The 19513-nt window shown below is 46.0% G+C and overlaps 1 protein-coding gene across 1 annotated transcript; it reads right to left on the bottom strand.

Moving 5' to 3' along the window:
* Nucleotides 1–2359: 2359 nt before the first annotated feature.
* LOC309978886 (ubiquitin-like modifier-activating enzyme 1) lies at nucleotides 2360–18378 on the bottom strand. The gene is given in 28 exon segments (XM_082865548.1): nucleotides 2360–2653; nucleotides 2812–2912; nucleotides 3017–3118; nucleotides 3474–3665; nucleotides 3789–3881; nucleotides 4113–4201; nucleotides 5973–6159; nucleotides 6283–6357; nucleotides 7019–7214; nucleotides 7436–7500; nucleotides 9134–9330; nucleotides 9453–9618; nucleotides 12088–12243; nucleotides 12576–12656; nucleotides 12747–12851; nucleotides 12971–13147; nucleotides 13271–13417; nucleotides 13505–13602; nucleotides 15475–15568; nucleotides 15572–15607; nucleotides 15723–15813; nucleotides 16046–16152; nucleotides 16794–16843; nucleotides 16846–16927; nucleotides 17022–17190; nucleotides 17294–17352; nucleotides 17491–17662; nucleotides 18266–18378. Coding segments are annotated over 27 exon segments (3168 nt in total). The 5' UTR covers nucleotides 17608–17662; nucleotides 18266–18378; the 3' UTR covers nucleotides 2360–2517.
* Between the last annotated feature and the right edge of the window lie 1135 nt (nucleotides 18379–19513).

The raw sequence follows: 19513 nt of genomic DNA, 5'->3' as shown, positions 1-19513 counted from the left end.
ATTTGTTAGGTCCGGTGGGTTTTTACCTTGCTCCTTCATCTACTGTTTTTCTGTCTTCTCATTTTGCTTATCTTCCTGTGTTTGGGGTTTCCTCTTTTCAGGTTGACGGTTCATATTTCCCATTGTATTTGGTGTCTCCCCCCAGTGGCTAAAGTTGGTTCAGTAGGTTGTGTTGGCCTCCTGGTGGAGGGGACTAGTGCCTGTTTTCCCGTGGATGAGTCTGTATCTTGTGTTTCTGGTGGGTAGGTCCACGTCTGGTGGTGTGTTTTGGGGTGTCTGTGGACTTATTATGATTTTAGGCAGCCTGTCTGCTAATGGGTGGGGTTGTGTTCCTGTCTTGCTAGTTGTTTGGCATAGGGTGTCCAGCACTGTAGCTTGCTGGTCGTTGAGTGAAGCTGGGTGTTGGTGTTGAGATGGAGATCTCTGGGAGATTTTTGCTGTTTTATATTATGTGGAGCTGGGAGGTCTGTTGTGGACCTGTGCTGAAATTGGCTCTCCCACCTCAGAGGCACAGTAGTGACTCCTGGCTGCAGCACCAAGAGCCTGTCCTCCACACGGCTCAGAAAAAAAGGGAGAAAAAATAGAAAGAAGGAAAGAAAGAAGGAAAGAAAGAAAGAAAGAAAGAGAGAGAAAGTAAGAAAGAAAGAAAGAAAGAAAGAAAGAAAGAAAGAAAGAAAGAAAGAAAGAAAGAAAGGAAGGAAGAAAGGGGATAAAATAAAATAAGATAAAATAAAATAAATTTATTAAAATACAAAAATAATTATTAAGAAAAAAATTTTTAAGTAAAAAAAAAAAACAAAAACGGAAGGACAAATGGTGGAAGCAAAGCTATACAGACAAAATCTCACACAGAAGCATACACATACACCCTCACAAAAAGCGGAAAAGGGGAAAAAATCATAAATCTTGCTCTCCAAGTCCACCTGCTCAATTTGGGATGACTCGTTGTCTATTCATGTATTCCACAGATGCAGGTGCATCAAGTTGATTGTGGAGCTTTAATCCGCTGCTCCTGCGGCTGCTGGGAGAGATTTCCCTTCTCTTCTTTGTGCTCACAGCTCCCAGGGGCTCAGCTTCGGATTTGGCCCCGCCTCTGCGTGTAGGTCTTAGGAGGGCGTCTGTTCTTAGCTCAGACAGGACGGGGTTAAAGGAGCCGCGGATTCTGGGTCTCTGGCTCACTCAGGCCAGGGGAGGGAGGGGCACGGAGTGCTGGGCGGGCCTGCGGCGGCAGAGGCCAGCGGGACGTTGCACCAGCCTGCGGCGCGCCGTGCGTTCTCCCGGGGAAGTTGTCCCTGGATCCCGGGACGCTGGCAGTGGCAGGCTACACGGGCTCCCGGAAAGTGGGTGTGGATAGTAACCTGTGCTTGCACACAGGCTTTTTGGTGGCGGCAGCAGCAGCCTTAGCGTCTCATGCCCGTCTCTGGGGTCCGCGCTGTTAGCCTCGGCTCGCGCGCGTCTCTGGAGCTCCTTTAAGCAGCGCTCTTAAACCCCTCTCCTCGTGCACCAGGAAACAAAGAGGCAAGAAAAAGTCTCTTGCCTCTTCGGCAGGTCCAGACTTTTCCCCGGACTCCCTCCTGGCTAGCCGTGGTGCACTAACCCCTGCAGGCTGTGTTCACGCCGCCAACCCCAGTCCCCTCCCTGTGCTCCGACAGAAGCCCGAGCCTCAGCTCCCAGCCGCACCCACCCGGGCCGGTGAGCAGACCAGCCTCTCGCGCTGGTGAGTGCCAGTCAGCACCGACACTCTGTGCGGGAACCTCTCCGCTTTGCCCTCCGCACCCGTTGCTGTGCTCTCCTCCGCGGCGCCGAAGCCCCCCGCTCCACCTCCCGCAGTCTCCGCCCGCAAAGGGGCTCCTAGTGTGTGGAAGCCTTTCCTCCCTCACAGCTCCCTCCCACTGGTGCAGGTCCCGTCCCTATCCTTTTGTCTCTGTTTTTTCTTTTTTTCTTCTGCCCTATCCAGGTATGTGGGGACTTTCTTGCCTTTTGGGATGTCTGAGGTCTTCTGCCAGCGTTCAGTAGGTGTTCTGTAGGAGTTGTGTCACATGTAGATGTATTTCTGGTGTATCTGTGGGGAGGATGGTGATCTCTGCGTCTTACTCTTCCACCATCTTCCTCAACTCCCCCTCTATTTCTTTTTAAACAGAGAGGACAAAGGAAAAAATTGCAAACCAATGATTTACCAGAACAGTTGGATTTAATCTTTTCTCATAAGCTTGGATGTGAGGTGAATTCCATGCTGGTGCAGAGAGGCTGAGCCTTTTGTATTATCACCTGAACCTACAGAGCTAAAGAAAGGCTGGTCTTTCTCACAGACAACAGGGTACAGGCCTTTTCCAAAGAAGGATATGACACACTTGGATTAATAACTCTTTATTAAGAATTCCAACTCCAAACATTAGAAAGCAGCAACAACAACAAAAAGTTCTCAGAAGAACTTAAGGCTCAGCGTTGGCCACAACTATGAGAGAAACGGAAATAGATTGACTTGACTGAGAATGAGGTAGGTGGGTGTAGAGGGGATCAGCGAATGGTGTATCGTACATAGGGGACCTCCACACGCTCGCCGCTCTCGTCGTTGCAGCACAGCTCAAGCACCAGTGCTTGAATGTGGTGTCCCAGCTTTTGCTTTGATACTCGTCTCACTATTGCTGTCATCCTGGGGTGAGGAAAAAGAGGGTCAGGGAAGTAGAAAGAGAGGAAAGGACTTACGGAGACAACTAAAGTAAGGAGAACAGTGAACATGAGTCGCATAGCTAGCTGATGCTTCCCACCCCAGGCAGGACCTGTTTCTGCTTTCCCACTGGCCCGACTCACGGCTGATCCAACTGTTCCTTGAGCTTGCTTGCTGTCATGAAAAAGGAGTAGAGCATGGATCTACCTTGGCACAGCATGGTGATCTCTAACTTGTGCTCTGTCTGAAGAGGGTGGAAAGGAGGAGGGGCAACAGTGTCACTGGGATGGACAGTACCAGTAACCTGGGCAACCAACACCACAGGTGCAGTGAGTGAAAGGGCCTTACCTTAAAGTAGTCAAGGAACTGCTTGAGGGTCATCTCTTCACCATTAGGCTGCAGCCCCTGTACCTCAAAGCAATCCCACAATGTCCACTGCTGGTTATAGTACTGTGGGACAAAGCACAGAGTAAAGCACAAAGAGTAAAACGGGAGCAAGCCCAGATCATATGCTCCTCTTTATTTCACAAACATGCCAGTTCCATTCCTACTTTGCACAGGTTCAACCAATGAACAAAGGATACACAAAATTAAAGAAAGCCTCTCACCTGGTATGATGAAAACCAGAGCCAGTTCTACGGAGATAAGATACACACAGCCTCTACACACACACACACACACACACACACACACACACACACACACACACACACACACACACACACACACACACACACACACACACACACACACAGTCACTCACTGATGGGCAACACCAAAGGTTTCTGTAAAAGCAAGCCCTTACCTGGTGATGGTGTGGGGCAAGGGGCTCAGAGAAGCTGAAAAAGGGCAGGGCCAAGTTGATGAAGCTGTTCTTATAGGACTCAAGCTCTTGGTGTCCCTGCACCACCTTGTACAGCTCCAGACATGCAAGGCCAACTATAGCTGCTGTGGTTGTGGCAATGGCTGGAATGATCTTCCCTGCAATCAACTTGCTCTGTAACGCAGAAGGTGATGAGCAGACGTAGTTGTTAGAGATGTTCAAGGTCTACAGAAGAGGTCAAATGTGGCAGACTCGAACTTGGAAAATGGTGCAAGCTTAGGTCTAGACTATTGTTACCTTATGCTGGTCAGCAGGGGGAATGTTATAGTTCTCCGCCCGGAGACTGGATGCAGCCACAACGAAATCCATGTGAAAGTTGCTGTCATCATCCTATTGTGAGTGGAGACAGAGGAAGAACAGGAGAGACAGAGTTAAAGGAAAAAAAGGTTTCCTGGATACTGGGGACTGAGGTATATTCACCTCAATTACCTGCCGGACCAGCCAAATACTGGCCCAGACCACAAAAGATAATTGGGCCATGTGGCAGGCCTGTAATCCCCACAAAAGCTTAGGATGGCTCAGCCCGTCCTCCTACGCTGTTGAAGGTCCCCATCACAGCACCTTCTCAAAGTTGATGGGGTACATCTTGAACCCAGGGAGGCTCTCTGGGCTGGGCAGCATGGCCTTGAGCTCCTGCAGGTGGTTATCATCTGCGGAAAGGGAGGTCATAATACATGTTAGTCCTTAGATACATGTTAGATCCCAGGCCAGGGTCTGAGGGGAAAGCAGGAGTCCAGGGTGGGGCAGAGATGTTCAGGCAGATAAAGGATTTGAAAAGGAGAGACATCGTGGGAAAGAGTAAAAAGAAGGGGGAAAGACAGGGCAGAAAACACCTCAGAAAAGAAAAAGGCAGACAGGTGTGTGGGACATGGAGATATATCTAGAGACACTGAGGGAAACAGATAAAGCCACTAAGAAAGGATGTAGACAGCAGCACTAATCGTAAGAGGTAAGAGGTGAAAGCAACAGAAGTTGTTCACTGATGAATGAGTGGATAGAAAAACGTGATCTATCCATCCAATGAAATATTAAGCCTTAAAAAATCCATTCAATGAAATATTAAGCCTTCCAAAATGGAAGTCTACTATATCTAAAGACGGTTAAGATGGTAAATCTTTTGTGTTTCTTACCACATTTTAAAAAAAAAGGATGTCAACGAGAACATAACTGAAAGAGAAAGACATAGAGAGAGAAGGGGAGACATGAAGGAAGATATAAGGGAAAACAGGAGACAGAGGGATAAAAGATACAGAAGGGGCACTGGGGGAAAATGCACAGACAGCAAAGAAGAGAGTAATATGAAATGGGATAAACCTGAGAAAATTTGAAGAGGGGGACCAAGGGGAATAAAGGTGAAGATTAAGAGAATGTACAGAGAATGAGAAAGTACAAAATACCTGAAAGGGAGACACGTAGGGAGATATATAAAGAAAATATAAGAAGAGGAACATGAGAGAGTAGTTATTTGGGAAGGGAAATGTGGGAGATATATGAGGAGGGGAGACATACACAGACGAAGAAATTGAAGCATATATACAAAGAAGATAAAATGTAGAGGAAGACTTACAGAGCATGAGACAGGATAGGGGAGAGGGAGGGAAATTTGAGTTGGGGGGTAGTTATAGATGGAGAGATGAGGAGGGCTATCTAGAGAGGGAGATGAGGAAAGATATATGGAGGTTAAAAATAGGGTAGGCCTTCCCTGGTGGCGCACTGGTTGAGAATCTGCCTGCCAGTGCAGGGGACACGGGTTCGAGCCCTGGTCTGGGAGCATCCCACATGCCGCGGAGCAACTAGGCCCGTGAGCCACAACTACTGAGCCTGCGCGTCTGGAGCCTGTGCTCCGCAACGAGAGAGGCCGCGATAGTGAGAGGCCCGCGCACCGCGATGAAGGGTGGCCCCCGCTCACCGCAACTAGAGAAAGCCCTCGCACAGAAGCGAAGACCCAACACAGCCAAAATAAATACATAAATTAATTTAAAAAAAATAGGGTAAAGAGGCATACCAAAGGAAGGTGGGGAGGAGGATGAGGAGATCTATAATGAAATGAAGCAAGGAAGAAATCAAGGCAGAGAGGCTACTGGTAAAGATCCTATCCATTTGTCCCTGCATACGAACACAAAAAGAAACAGAGGAAAGAACAAAACAAAGCAAACACACACACAGAAAAGAGATGGACAGCTGGTGCACCTGAGAGAGACAGAGTGGGAAGAACAAAGTAGTAGCGCATCAGAGAATTTGCCTCAACCAACCAGCCTTATTTTAAATTGGAAGAAGCAAGCACCAGAGGACAGTGTGGATAAATCTCAGGCCTGAGATCTCAGAGCAGAGCCAGTGGCAGAACACAAGTACAGAGGAGGCTTGCATAGATAGGTGATAAGTAGGATGCTAGCTCTAGGCCAACCAGTTAAACACCCTCACCAACACAGGAAGTGGTCTGCAGCTCCTGGTCAGAAACATGGATCTTGACACCAGACTTCGGGGTGAACTCAGGGACTTGCACAGACTGAATGAGTATGGTCACAGCAGCTCGGTCCTGAGAGCCCCTCAGCCCATAGGTCTGGGCAGACAGGTTGGCAGCAGCTATCACGCAGTCCAGATGCAGGGGCTAAGAGAAGGCAAGGTATGGAGGGGTAAGCATATCAGTACTCACCTAAGGAGCCGCAGCCTCCTTCCCATCCACGTACCCACATTGTACCCGACTGTAGGAGACCCGAGGGAGGAGACTTACATTGCTGACATCAAAGATGAGCGGGTGTGGACAGCGCTTAGGCCCAGACCAGAAAGGGGCTCCTGAGCTTGTAAGCTAGGAAAACAGAACGATTGGGGGGAGTGGGACCTGAGAGGAGAGGTCTTTCTGGTAATTGTCACTCTTCATTTTCAAGCCCGGAAGTCCCAACTTAGTATATCGCTGGGCACTCACTTTGTGCCAGACACAGAGCTATTTATGAAACTTTTATGGATTGCCAGGCATGTACTAACATGATTAATTTATTAACTTAATAAATATCAATTAGCCCTCATAAAACTCTCATGAAATTAGGTCACCATTATTCCTACGTCCTACGTGAGGATACTGAGGTACAGAGAGGAAATACATGATTGGTCCCAATATCAAATGCAGTTGAGACTTGAACCCACCTAGGTCCTGTGCTCTTAACACCAAAACTTCTCTTCTACAATCTCTGTAGCCCTGACTGGGAATCTGGAATGACTCATCTCATGTCTAAGGGAAACAGGTACCAAGTATCTCGCTTGAGAGAACAGGGATGGGCAGGTAGAGGAGAGAGGTTGGGAGGAACAGGTCTTTGACTTCAAAAATCACTCGCTTAATCATTTTATGAGATCTCTGGGACTTGGTGGGCTTGCCACAACTGGATTAACTGCAATGAATCATGTCAAAAGCGTGTAGCAAACTGCTTCCAGTAAGCCTATTCTGACAAACGGACCCCACGAGAGTGTAATACCAGGTTCGGAGGAAAGTTGTGCAGCAGCTGCCTGATGTTGTTGGAGTACTGGGTGTGCCAGTGGTAGTAAGCCCAGGTCACAGAGTCAACCCACGTATATGGCCGCTGAAGCACCAGGCTGCGCTGCACAGCCTCCAGCACCTCCAGGCGTTGGGTGCCTTCCAGGTACAGTGTTTGCTCCACAAACGTTGAATCTCTATCTAGAATTAGAGGGGACACAAACTCAGAATTACACAGTGATCCCAGAGTGAGCTTAACTCCGTGAAAAGTCAGTGCTGACTCCCAAAGTTATAAGGCCCAAGGAATCATTAGTTTATTCGAAAAGTAGGCCAGGTCCTAAGTGTTACACTGGTTACAGAATGCTCTGACTGACAGGCAGGAGACAGGGTGAGCGAGGATTTGGACAGACCTACTCACATTAGGTACTGGTTGACGTTTTCTGCTGGCTGCTTGAAGAGACCTTCAAACTCATCCCGAGCCCACTGCAGACAGAGCAAATAAACACTACGTGGGTTATGGGAAACAAATAAGTTTCTGTAGGCATTAGGAACACCATCAGGAAATAGAGCAAATAGGAAGAGCATGGCTGCTATGGGAGAAGAGAGGAAGGAAGCCCTCCCAATGTGGCTCCTCAAACTTGTCAAAACCCCACCACTTCAATTTAAAAACCAATGATCTTAATCTGGGCAGAGGTTAACACACCAAGTGTACATTCATGCAGAATTTATTAAGATGTACACCTTACCCTAGATAATGTCAGGCCTCAATAAAAGAAAAAGTTCACACCAAGAATAAAACATGAACGATCTCTATGCAGGTTCTGGGGACTGGTCAGCAAGTACGATAGAGGTTTGCCCCCTGAGAATTAGGAGGTCGATAAATAGTCACTGGTGAAGTGATCTGGAGCGTCTTGATGCTGGAAATCCAGGTTCAAATGCCAGCTCTGCCACAGTTTTGTGACCATCAGGTATATCTTCACTTGTGTATCCTCATTTCAAAAACATACACTGTAACAGTAAAACTACACCTCATGGAGTTAATAGGAAATAAGTAAACATGTACACATTTAAAGCTTACTTTGAAAGTCACAAGGACATACTGAGTGTAAATGCTTTACAGAAGTCCTGTGAGAGTTACTACTATCATTCCAATTTTACAGATAAGGAATCTGAAGCATGAAGAGGTTAAGTCCAAGGGCACGTAGTATATCTGTTTTTAAAGCCTTTTTATTGGCCTTTCTGCATGCTGGGTAGAGAGAACCATAACCTATTAGAGGTTTTATACATATAGAAATGAACACACACACACAAACACATCTCTTTCTCTCTCCGTCTCTCTCTGTATCTACACACACACACACACACACACACACCCCAACGTGGGATGTATGGACAGGGCGAAAGACACATACTGAACTGAGTCCACAAGTATAAACTCCTCCATTCTGGAAGGAAAAGTGACACACTGAACTGTTACTGCTCATTTTCTTCCTGTTCCCATACTTCCTAAACATAGCCTCAAAGACTGCATTAAGAATCATTTTGATAAAATGATGGTTATTTGTGGTTTGAAAGGGGACTGTAATTAGGGCCAAGTTCTGAGGGCCAGTTAATGGGGTGCTTTTACTTTGTCAATCTACATGACAGGTATGCTGTTCTGCATGTATGTGTACTATATAAACACAACTATGCTGACAAGCTATTAAACATATTTTGGGAAACAATTAGAAAATTAGTCCTAAATACGGACTTAATACTAGAGATATTTAAATAACTAGCAGAGATGATATTAAGTTAATTTTGTTGAACAAGAAAATAGTATCCTGTATACAAAGAAAAATACCCTCACTTTTTAGATCTACACTTCTTACATAAAGTAATTTACATGGTATAAATAATACTTCCCTGTATGTTTCCAAAATAAAAATTTCAAGTTAAAAAAAAATCATTTTGAAAAGCTTAGGCTGCTAGGTTTAAAGTGAGTGAAGGAGAGTTAAAGAGAGGGCAGATGTTACATACACTGAGGCTTCATCATCTGAATAACAAGAGTTTGGCATCTGAGACACTGTCCAGGTACCTATCTGTTCCACCTCTTTCTCCCTGCAAGGCTGATCACCTGCAAAGTGTGCTCGATGGCATTCGGGAAGTTCTTCAGCGTGCAGATGGGGATGGACTTCTCAGGAGGGTCCTGGCTGGAGCTGTATGACTCTGTCAGGAAGGGGATAACCACTTGCACATTACCCTTGGTACCCAGTGTGCCTGACTCCAGAAGTGGCTTACGGTAGTACACACAGCAGCGGTCCATATACGTGCCTGTGAGAAAGTTGCAGCAGGTGAGGGTGGGGAAAATAACAACACGATAGGACACGGTGACACACACTCCCTAAAACACACACATTACTCTCCCGTCACCCTCACCCACCCCCAAAACTCACGGGCATCCACATTGTCCAAGGCATTGGCCACACCATCCAGGTTTTGGAAGAAGTTATCATCATACACACGCTCTGTGTGAGGGCCCACACAGTTCTGATGGCTCATCACCCGGATGTGTGGATTTATCTGCCTCACAGGTGCAGCAGCTGTATCAGACTTCAATTTCTGGGTAGGGATGGAGAAACAGAACTGTCATTCATATAATCACCCAACAAAACGTTACAGAGCTGTTCTGAAAACTGATTTATGTAATGATGCACAAGACCTAGGCTCTGAGGTCAGGACGCTCTGTGGTCTATGACAAATGCCACACAGCTTGGGCTGGGACAAATGGGGAATGGGGTGAATAAAAAAGGAAAACAGTGATACAATAGGAGACAATGGCTTGAGTATCTGTTCTTTTGTCTACCGAACATCCATTGTTGTTTTTAGTTACTAGCACCCGGAGTTGGAGTGCATTCACCCAAAGAAAACCAAGGTCCTCTGAAATTACAAAAACAAAAAGGATCCTCTGAAAGTCCAAGTCAGATCACATTCCTCTCCTTCTCAAAACCCTCTATTGATTCCCACTTTCACTAAGGGTGAAATGAGCTGGTCCCTATTACTTTTACAACCTTCTCTCTTACCACGGTCTGTCTCTGTCTCTATTCCTTAAACACAGCAGGCATATTCCAACCTCAAGGTTTTGCTCACACTGTTACCTTCACCTGGCATACTCTTCCCTGAGATTTCTTCCTCTTCTCGTATATCACCTTTAATTCTCTGTGGAAATACCACCTTTCCAATGAGGATTTCCTTTACCATACTGCAAACCACCCTCTCATGGCACTTCCAGTTCTTTATCTTGTTTTTCATTCTTGCCCCTACACAGTATTTTTCACCTTCTTACCACATACTGTGCAATTGTATTTATTATTTGCTGTAGCAGTTGCCCAAAATAACGATCTTAAAAAGACGTTGGTTTTTTTTTTTTATGTGATGCACAGCTATCAAGATTTCCTACATTAGACATTTAAACTCAGAAAATGTTAAAATATTATTACTCCATTTAAAAACGGAGGGGCTTCCCTGGTGGCACAGTGGTTGAGAATCTGCCTGCTAATGCAGGGGACTCGGGTTCAAGCCCCGGTCTGGGAGCATCCCACATGCCGCGGAGCAACTAGGCCCGTGAGCCACAACTACTGAGCCTGCGCGTCTGGAGCCTGTGCTCCGCAACAAGAGAGGCCGCGGTAGTGAGAGGCCCACGCACCACGATGAAGAGTGGCCCCTGCTTGCCACAACTAGAGAAAGCCCTCGCACAGAAACGAAGACCCAACACAGCCAAAAATAAATTAATTAATTAATATAAATGGAATGATTCCATTATATAGTACAAACTTTATGAAAAAATCTCCAATACAAAACTTTAATGACAGGAGTCAAACTGTATTTACAGTTTTGCAAATATAAGTTCCATAATATCTTAGAAGATAGCTGAACTTTCATTATCTACTGCCTTTAATCTATTACATGTTTTGCTTGAAAGATGTGAGGGATATCCAGCCTTACAAAAAAATGTTTCAATAACATTTTCAGATGACTGTTGATATTTTTCAAAAAGTACATCAAAACTTGACAAGTGATAGTACTTTAAAGTTTAGTTGCAAGATGAAATACTGAATCCACATCAATAGCCACTGTCTTTCTACGTTTTTTGAATGGTTCTTTAGTTAATGCACAATTCTGTATCATCATGAATTGGTCTGGTCATTTGGTAAATACTGTGTCTTTGGGTTAGGGACAGCCTCCTAGAGCAGAGTGGAAAATTACCCTTTCACCTGATAAAATGAGGATAAAAGGGACACGATGTCTTAGTATTCTTAAAACAGTTGTAATCTTTTGGACTTGAGGAAAGAGTGCTGCCAACCTCCACTGCATTTGAGAATCTCTCATTTACTATGTCTTCTCACTAGACAAAAGCAGAAACCGTTCTTTTGCTATCTTATATATTCTAACTGCTTAAGTAGTACCTAGTATTTTCATGATAAAATGAAAGGAAAGATAAACACTGGGCAGGCAAAAATAACACTCAGCTTTACAGAAGACTTCCCAGATAGATCCCTCTATAACCTAGCTTCTATAGTTCCACATTAGCCGTAACCAAAGGCAAAAACATGGGTGGGGACAGGTGTAAACTCACAAATGAAAGATGTCATAAGTTCTCAATAAACAGCTGCTGGAAGAAAGACTGAATGGTAGAGAAAAAGAAATAAGGGAAGAACTGAAGGAAAGAGAGAAACAAAAACGTCCTAAGGCGGGCTTCCCAGGTGGTGCAGTGGTTGAGAGTCCGCCTGCCGATGCAGGAGACATGGGTTCGTGCCCCGGTCCGGGAAGATCCCACATGCCGCGGAGCGGCTGGGCCCGTGAGCCATGGCCGCTGAGCCTGAGCATCCAGAGCCTGTGTTCCGCAATGGGAGAGGCCACAACGGTGAGAGGCCAGCATACTGCAAACACACACACACACACACACACACACACACACATACACACACACACACACACAAAAGTCCTAAGGCAATAAGACAGATAACAAGAAAAAGACAGGAGAAAAGTGAGAAACAAAGCTCAACTACTTACCATGTCCATTCCACTCACCCTGATATCCCAAGGCCGGAACAGAAACTGTCGATTCAGATTGGATTTTTCTATGGTGTCCATGTCTGTAATGGTGACTGCCCCACCCTCCCCGCAGCCTAGCCCAATCATGGCAAAGTTCTTGAGCAGCTCACAGCCAACGGCCCCCACACCCACCTGGGAGGTGGCCAAGAAGAGAGGCAGAAGATGGTTAGGGTCACTGGCCTAACAAAGCCACTCACCAGTCCTCACTCCCCCTGGAGACGGCAAGAGGGGGTAAGAGGATCTACTACTGCATATTTAAGTCCCAGGGCCATAAAAATCCACGGTCATCTAAGGAAAGAGGCACAAGACTGGGGAATAAAGGACCTGGTATGAAGAAAATGGAGAAAGGGATGAGATGAGGGTACAACCAAACACCCTCCCTTGTAAGCCAAGAGGAGACTCCAGAAGAGGTGGCCAGAGGCTAGGGGACATAAAGGTAGCTTTTGACCAAAAGGATCTCTCAGCAAGAAGTATCTCTGCTTGCCCAGCTTCTCTTGCAGGCCGGAGCCAAATACAGCCACCTGCCCATCATAACGGTTCTGGCACTGAGTCAAGTGAAGAGAAGAGAGGGTTAGAGAAAAGGCACCTTAAAAAGAACCACAATAATGCCTTCTCCATGGGCCCCAATCACATACTGGAAGGCACGTGTCCTCTGTAAAGGCCTCTTGGTCCTCAGGGAGACACTCAATGGCATCAAAGTACAGCCACTGCATAACAGGCATAAACTTTCCAGAGCAGGCCTGAGGAGGGGGTAAGAAAGAGGAAGTGATCACTGGTTAATCAGAGCTGGACAGCAAGCAGCAGGGCCAGGAAGGAACCTGGCCCACTCCCAGCACTGTCCTTCTCCACGCGCACTGACCTTCATAACCTTCTGGGCAGCCACGCCCCCAATGAAGGAATTTATGAGTGCCAGATCCCCAGCAGCCACGTAAGCCAGCTTCCGGATGAGGTCTTCATCCAGACTCTTTTGCTGCACTGCTGGCAGAGCTCGAGCATTCACAGCCTGTGCTAGGGTCACCAGTTCCGTTGCATCCTCCTGGAAGGAGAAAAAGAACAATCACACCGCTGTGGGGAGAGGGAGAGGTAGAAAAACTAAATAGATGAAGAGGCATAGTGGAGCTTTGGTTCAAGGACCTGGCTGGCTTGCCCACCCATCTACCTCATTGTGGGGCCGAGGGGGCTGGCCATGCTGGGCACAGAACTGGTGCAGGGCCTGGAAGCCAATGTGCAGCTGAGGAGGGCGAGAATACTTGGCAAAATCTGTTATCACGAAGTCTGGCTCTGCCAGTGAGGTGGGCAAGGATTTCTGTGGAGAGCAAGATATCAGAATGAAAAAAGTAAAAAACGTAGAGATGCCTGGAACCCTACAGCACACCCTCCTGCTCATACTCACAAAGCTTATCTCCTTAGTTACTTTGATCTGACTGACAACGCCTCCACAGACATAGTCAGAGAAATTGGAGGTATCACAGATACTAAAGGTGTAGGGACCTGGGGGATGAACAGAATGAAGGGTTATCTGTCAATTCATTCCTTCCCAAGACCAACAGCACTATCAAAACAGGAATGGGAAAACCTCCCACTCCCTTCCTCCCCTAACCCCCTCCCCCATACAGTGGGAGTTTGGAGTTAACAGATGTAAGCTATTATATACAGAATGGATAAACAACAAGGTCCTACTGTAGAGCACGGAACTCTGTTCAGTATCCTGAGATAAACCATCATGGAAAAGAATATGAAAAAGAATGTATATATAGATAACTGAGTCCCTTTGCTGTAAAGCAAAAAGTAACACAACATTAAACATTAAATCAACTATCCTTCAACTAAGAAATATAAATAAGGTATACTACATCATAAAAAAAACAACAAAAACACAACGCTGATTTCTTCAGACAGCACAGGTACCCTATGTCTAAATGCCACTCTAGAGAAAAAGAAGTAAGCCCTGAAAGGATCCAATGGCAGCTACATAATTTCTCTAGAACAAACTCAAAAATAGTAAAGGAACACAAAACACAACTCCAAAAAACTAACATTCACAATTACCTTCCATCCATCAAAACTTACCAGAACACGGATCTGTGGCTTTAGTTTTCATCAAATTTGTAAATTTTTGGCCATTATTTCTTCAAAACCTCTTTCGGCCCACCCCTTTGTTGGGAATTTCTTTGACATGTGAAATATATTTATAATAGTTGTTTTAATGTTCTTGACCAGTGCTCTGACATAACAGATGTGATTAACAAAATTAACACACAAGAAAAAGTCAGGAGATTTAACAAAGTAGAAGAAACTATCCGAAATACAACGAAGAGTGGGAGAAAAAGACAAAAGAGTCAAGTGGCTTAATATACATGTAAGAGATATGGAAAGAGATAATGGGGTGGCAGTGAGCTGCGAAAGTAATATTTTCAAAAAAAATTATGGCCAGAAATTTTCCCAATTTGATAAAACTATAAACCCATAGTTAATATAAATTTAATAACTGCAAAAGAGACATGGAGAAAACTATACTAATGTATATCATAATCCCATTGACTAAGATCAGTGATAGAGAAAATAAGCACATTAGATACAGAAAAACAAGGATAAGAATAGCAGACTTCCTGTGGAAAATAAGGCAGGAAAGACAATAGAGCAGTATCTTTAAAGCAATGAAATCTAAAATGCTACACTCTGTAAAAACAACTTTCAAAAACACAGGCAAAATGAGATTTCAAGCATTAAAAAGCTAAAAGAATCACCACCAGCAGACCCCATGCCACAACATACATTAAAGGCTTTCTTTGGCAGAAGAAAAATGGCATCAGATGCAAATGTAGAGCCACAGAAAAGTATACTGGAAATAGTGATTATGTGGGTAAAAACAAACTTTCTTAAATCTTTTCAACAATATAACTGTGAAGTCAAAAATAATGTATTGAGAAGTTTATGGCATACACAAAATATACGATGACAGCAAATGGTGAACCAGAAAGTGGAAATATTTTGTTGTAAGTTTTTCTTTAATATGTGCGGTGATGAAATATTACTTAGAGATTGTTATACTATACATTCTAAAACGGTTTAAAGAAAGAAAGAGATATAGTCAATGGGCCAAAAAATAATAATGGAATCAAATACTAGTGGTATAAACCTTTTCTGCCTGTAGCTCAGTTCACATGTCTTTATTAACGCTACCTGGACACATCTCTTCTAAGTCCCAAGTCAGATTTCAGAGAGGCATCTCCTCTTGGACTTTGGTACAAGTCAATACTACAGATATGTGTCACCTCTTGGGCTGTGGGTCAGCCCACACCACAGGGACAATTCTCTCTCTGATCTGGGCAACCATTTCTTGCCCCACCAGTCTTGGCATACCCAGGACTTCGATCTCTAGGGGAGAGATGCCATTGAGTTCATTCATGCCCTGAACGTCCATGAAGGAGACGAAGTCACCGCTCTCAAACCCGTGTCAGGCCTCATCCAGGCAGGTTACAACACCAGGGTTGTCCTGGTTGGAAGAGAAGTAAAGAAAGCCTCAGAGGTAGGATCAGGGTACCAGGAGCATAAAGGAGGACTATGGCTACCCACATGCCTGCCAGAACCCCTGGGGCCAATCTCCTTACCTTGGTAACCATAGAAATCATAGCACTGAGAGGCTGCTCCCCATTGGAATCCGTCAGGATCATCTCCTCTCCAAAGTCACAGAACAACTGCCTGTAAAAGGACACAACAGGACTGGTGCCTGAGACCCTTAGACATAGTGAATACTTCCTAAGAAAGCTTAGCCATCACTGCCCGCAATCAGTGCTCGTGCCAACTGGGGAGAGGTGAACATGGAGAATGGAAAACCTGGTGGGCTGAGAGTAGCATTACGGCACTGGGAACCAGGGGGTCTTAGCCTGGGGCCTGGGAGGAGCTGGGGATAAAGGCAGAAGCAGGCACTCACCCAAACAGACCCCGAGTGTCTGCCACGACCAGCTTGATTCCACGGCTGTGACAAAACTCACCCACCCGCAGCTGGTCCTCCAAAGGAGAGTCGGTAAGGACCACCACCTGTAACAAGAAGGAAGCTCATGCAAAGGGACTGGCATTGGGGTGAAGGGAAATAAGAAAATAAAGGAGAAAGGCAGGCCAGGGGTTGGCAGAATGTCAGGACTAAAGCTTACTGGTTCAGACCTTTTCTACAAATATTTACAAAGTATGCATGTCATACTCAGTGAGGGTAAAACTCAATGAAGAGAAATATGAAACCCCACACTATGACAAGAAAAGTAAAGCAGTATTAGGAGGACGGAATTTGAAGACCAACTAATTCACTTATTTGAAAAACACCCATTCCTGCCTGCCTACAACCCTGCATGTCCTGGGAGTCAAACAACGGGTCACAGTCTGTTCCCAGTTAAAGTTTGGGTTTATCCCCAAATCCTACACTCATCTGCTTCAATTCTCAAATAAAACAAAACAGAACAAAGCAAAGCCTGCTCAGCGATGATTTGTAGGGAATCTTTGAATTCCCTTCCTTATTCACCAGGATAAGTTCCTACTGCTGCATCAGGAGTTCCAGTGCCCAAGTTCTCTGGGAAACCCCAGGGCAAGCTCCCACAGGGCTGGTCCATTAAATAAATACTGAGCAAACCAACCAGGAAAAGGATCTGAGAGTGTAAGTCAGGAGGCAGGGTGATGCTGCAACGTACCTGGAAACCACTAAGGAAGTCATCAACAAGGGCCCCAGTGTAGGTGGTGACGGCACACAGCTGTTGAGTTCAGCAAGGAGGGGCTGTGCTGCCTCAGCCCGGTTCTTACCGATGTCCTCCTCCCTTAGGTAGAACTACAAGGAGGTACAAGAAGGAAAGAAGTGAAGTCAATGCAGACACCAGGGGGTTTGGTGCTTGGGCAAGGGGAAGGGATCCAGGAACAGGTACCTGGGATGAGAGGTCAGCCCACTGGGCAGTGCCCTGGTCATGGAGGGTGACAGCTTTGACCCCACCAAGGATGATGTTCTTCGCAATCTCCACCCCTAGGCCCCGAAGGCCCGACACCAGCACAGTGGAAGTCTGGAGATGCTTCATAGCCTCATGGCCCAGGACATACCTGCCAGATTTGAAGGAGACTCTAGGTCAGGGCTTGGCCCACCCAACTCTATCCTCTCTGTGCCCCCCTCCTGCTTCGCATTCCCAGGCTCAGCCATACTCACAGCTGCCGGGAGTAAAGACCCTCATCTATGTCTGTTGCACTGCCTGTTTTTGGCATTCCCTAGGAATGGAGGGGAAAAGAGTTTCAGCAAGACAGCAAAAAAAAAAAAAAAAAAAAAAAAAAACGCTTAAATAAGAGGTACTTTCCCACCAACCACAATACCATCCCACCTCCAAGATTTAGGGAAAAGACACTCACGTTGGTTGGTTCTGATGGCACTTTGAACATTACAGAACACGCAGAAGGGCAATCAGAACTTGCTTTTGGATCAGGCCCAGACTTACAACGTTTCTTCAATAGTGGCAAAGTGGACATCTTTAGACAAAGGAGCCAGATACGGGGAGGCTTTTCTCTTTTGTTACTGGTAACTCTGGTGGAGAGAAAGACTTAAGTACTAGCATCCTCATTTCAAGAACGGAAACATGAAGACATGCTAGGTACTAGAGCTACTCTGAGAGGGAGGAAAGAGGAGGCTGAGCTCAGACAGTTGCTTCTCCTTAGGAATGGAGGATAAAAAGTTTCAGGAAGATAACAGACTAAAAGACTGAATGAGCAGACACTGGCTAGATTGAGAAGTCTGGCTGGGCTTCTGTGACTAATGATGCAGAGCACCATGCAGGCTGAACAGATGCTGAGAAGGGGATCTAGTATGATGGAAGTGTGCTAGGGGGAGGGGTTGTATGATAACGATATAGGGGCCTATGAGGCTGAAAGCAGAAGTTGAGGGCTTGTGAATGAAGATATTGGCAACTGGAAAGGCCCTAGGGGAGACTATAAGGCAAGATGTGGAGTAACAGGATCTTAAAAGAAGGTGGGAAAACCTGTTTGCTTTTGAATGCGCAGGTAGAGCCCTGGGCAAGACTGTGAAGGTGAGTCTCTGATAGGGCTGGTGAGAACCAAAATTTGAAAGGGTCTATCAAATACTGGTGCAGGGAAGGATGTCTGCCAGATTATGTATCTGAAGAATTCCTACCTGGTATCTGGTCCCCCGGGAGCTTCTGAGAGAAGATACTTGGGATTATCTGCAAAGAATTCCGAGACGATGAAGAGGGGGGTATTTTCTAACAGCAGATATTGGGTTAGTAGTAAAGCGTTTTAGTGAAGGACAAAGTTGGATTCGGAGGTGTTTTTGATGGAAAATGATAAAATGGAGTTTGGGAAGGTCGACGACTAAGTAGAAATGCTGGGTGTAGGAACACTTCTTGAAGATGCCATAGGAAGGAAGGTCTTCAACGGCACGTAATAAAGGTCTATAAAGGGAAATGCTAAAACTATACATATATATATATATATATATATATATATTTTTTTTAAGTAGAAATGCTGCGTACAGAGTGATCTCTGACAGATGAGACTACCAGGGTGAGATGTGAGGAAGGGGTCTCTGAGAACGAGCCAGGGTCTGTGGTATTCCATAGTGTTGTACTTTTTTAGCTCTGAAAGGTGATTAGGAGGAGGAAAAAAGGGAGTGCAGTGTGAGTAAAGATGTTAAGAGAAAGGTCTCTTTTAGGGAAATGAGAGGGAAACAGACGTTGTCAGGGCTCCGGTTCCTCTTGGAAGCTGTGAGGATAGTAATTTTGGTTTAAGGTCTTCAATGTAATACACTGACTGGGAATATTGAATCTGGTGCTATAACAAGCTAGACCTGTGAAGGAATAAGGTTCTTGGCTAGAATTGTTGGACCCGAGACTCTAAAGGTAGGAACTGGGCCTCTGGATCCCTGAGGTCAGATTTCAGAACACAGGCAAGACAGAGTAACATCGGCTCCGCCCCAGCATCCGCCCCAATGCCGCCTCTCCAGCCCAGTTAGCCACCTCCAAGACCCTCCCGAAAAGCCTGCCCGGGGAGAGGTGCCGAGAAAGGCCGTTTGTTACAAATGCCCGCTCCCAGGGTCGCTCCGCCGCCAACTCCACGTGGAGCCGAAGCCAAGCCCGGCCGCCGCCCTCTTTTTACTCCTCCTCCCCCGCCGGCTGGCTGGAGGAGAGCTGCGGCCGCCGCAGGCTTACCCTCTTCCACTGACCACGCCTCCTTTACCTCAACCGCCGACATAAAATGGCGGCCGCTGAGCCGGAAGCCCAAACAAAAAGTTTGGTCCTACTCGCCGTCGCACCGGTAGTGAATCACTGGTGACGTCAGCAGCCCCTGGGAGACTCATTACTGAGTTCTGCCGTGTGCTGACGGCAGAAGGAAGACAGCTCCACCTAGTGGCTGCATTCAGTAA

This window comes from Leucopleurus acutus (assembly GCF_964270905.1).
Source record: "Leucopleurus acutus genome assembly, chromosome: Y".
In the NCBI taxonomy this organism is placed as follows: domain Eukaryota; kingdom Metazoa; phylum Chordata; class Mammalia; order Artiodactyla; family Delphinidae; genus Leucopleurus; species Leucopleurus acutus.
Note: the sequence above shows the minus strand (reverse complement) of the source record. Positions and strands in the feature narration are given on the sequence as shown.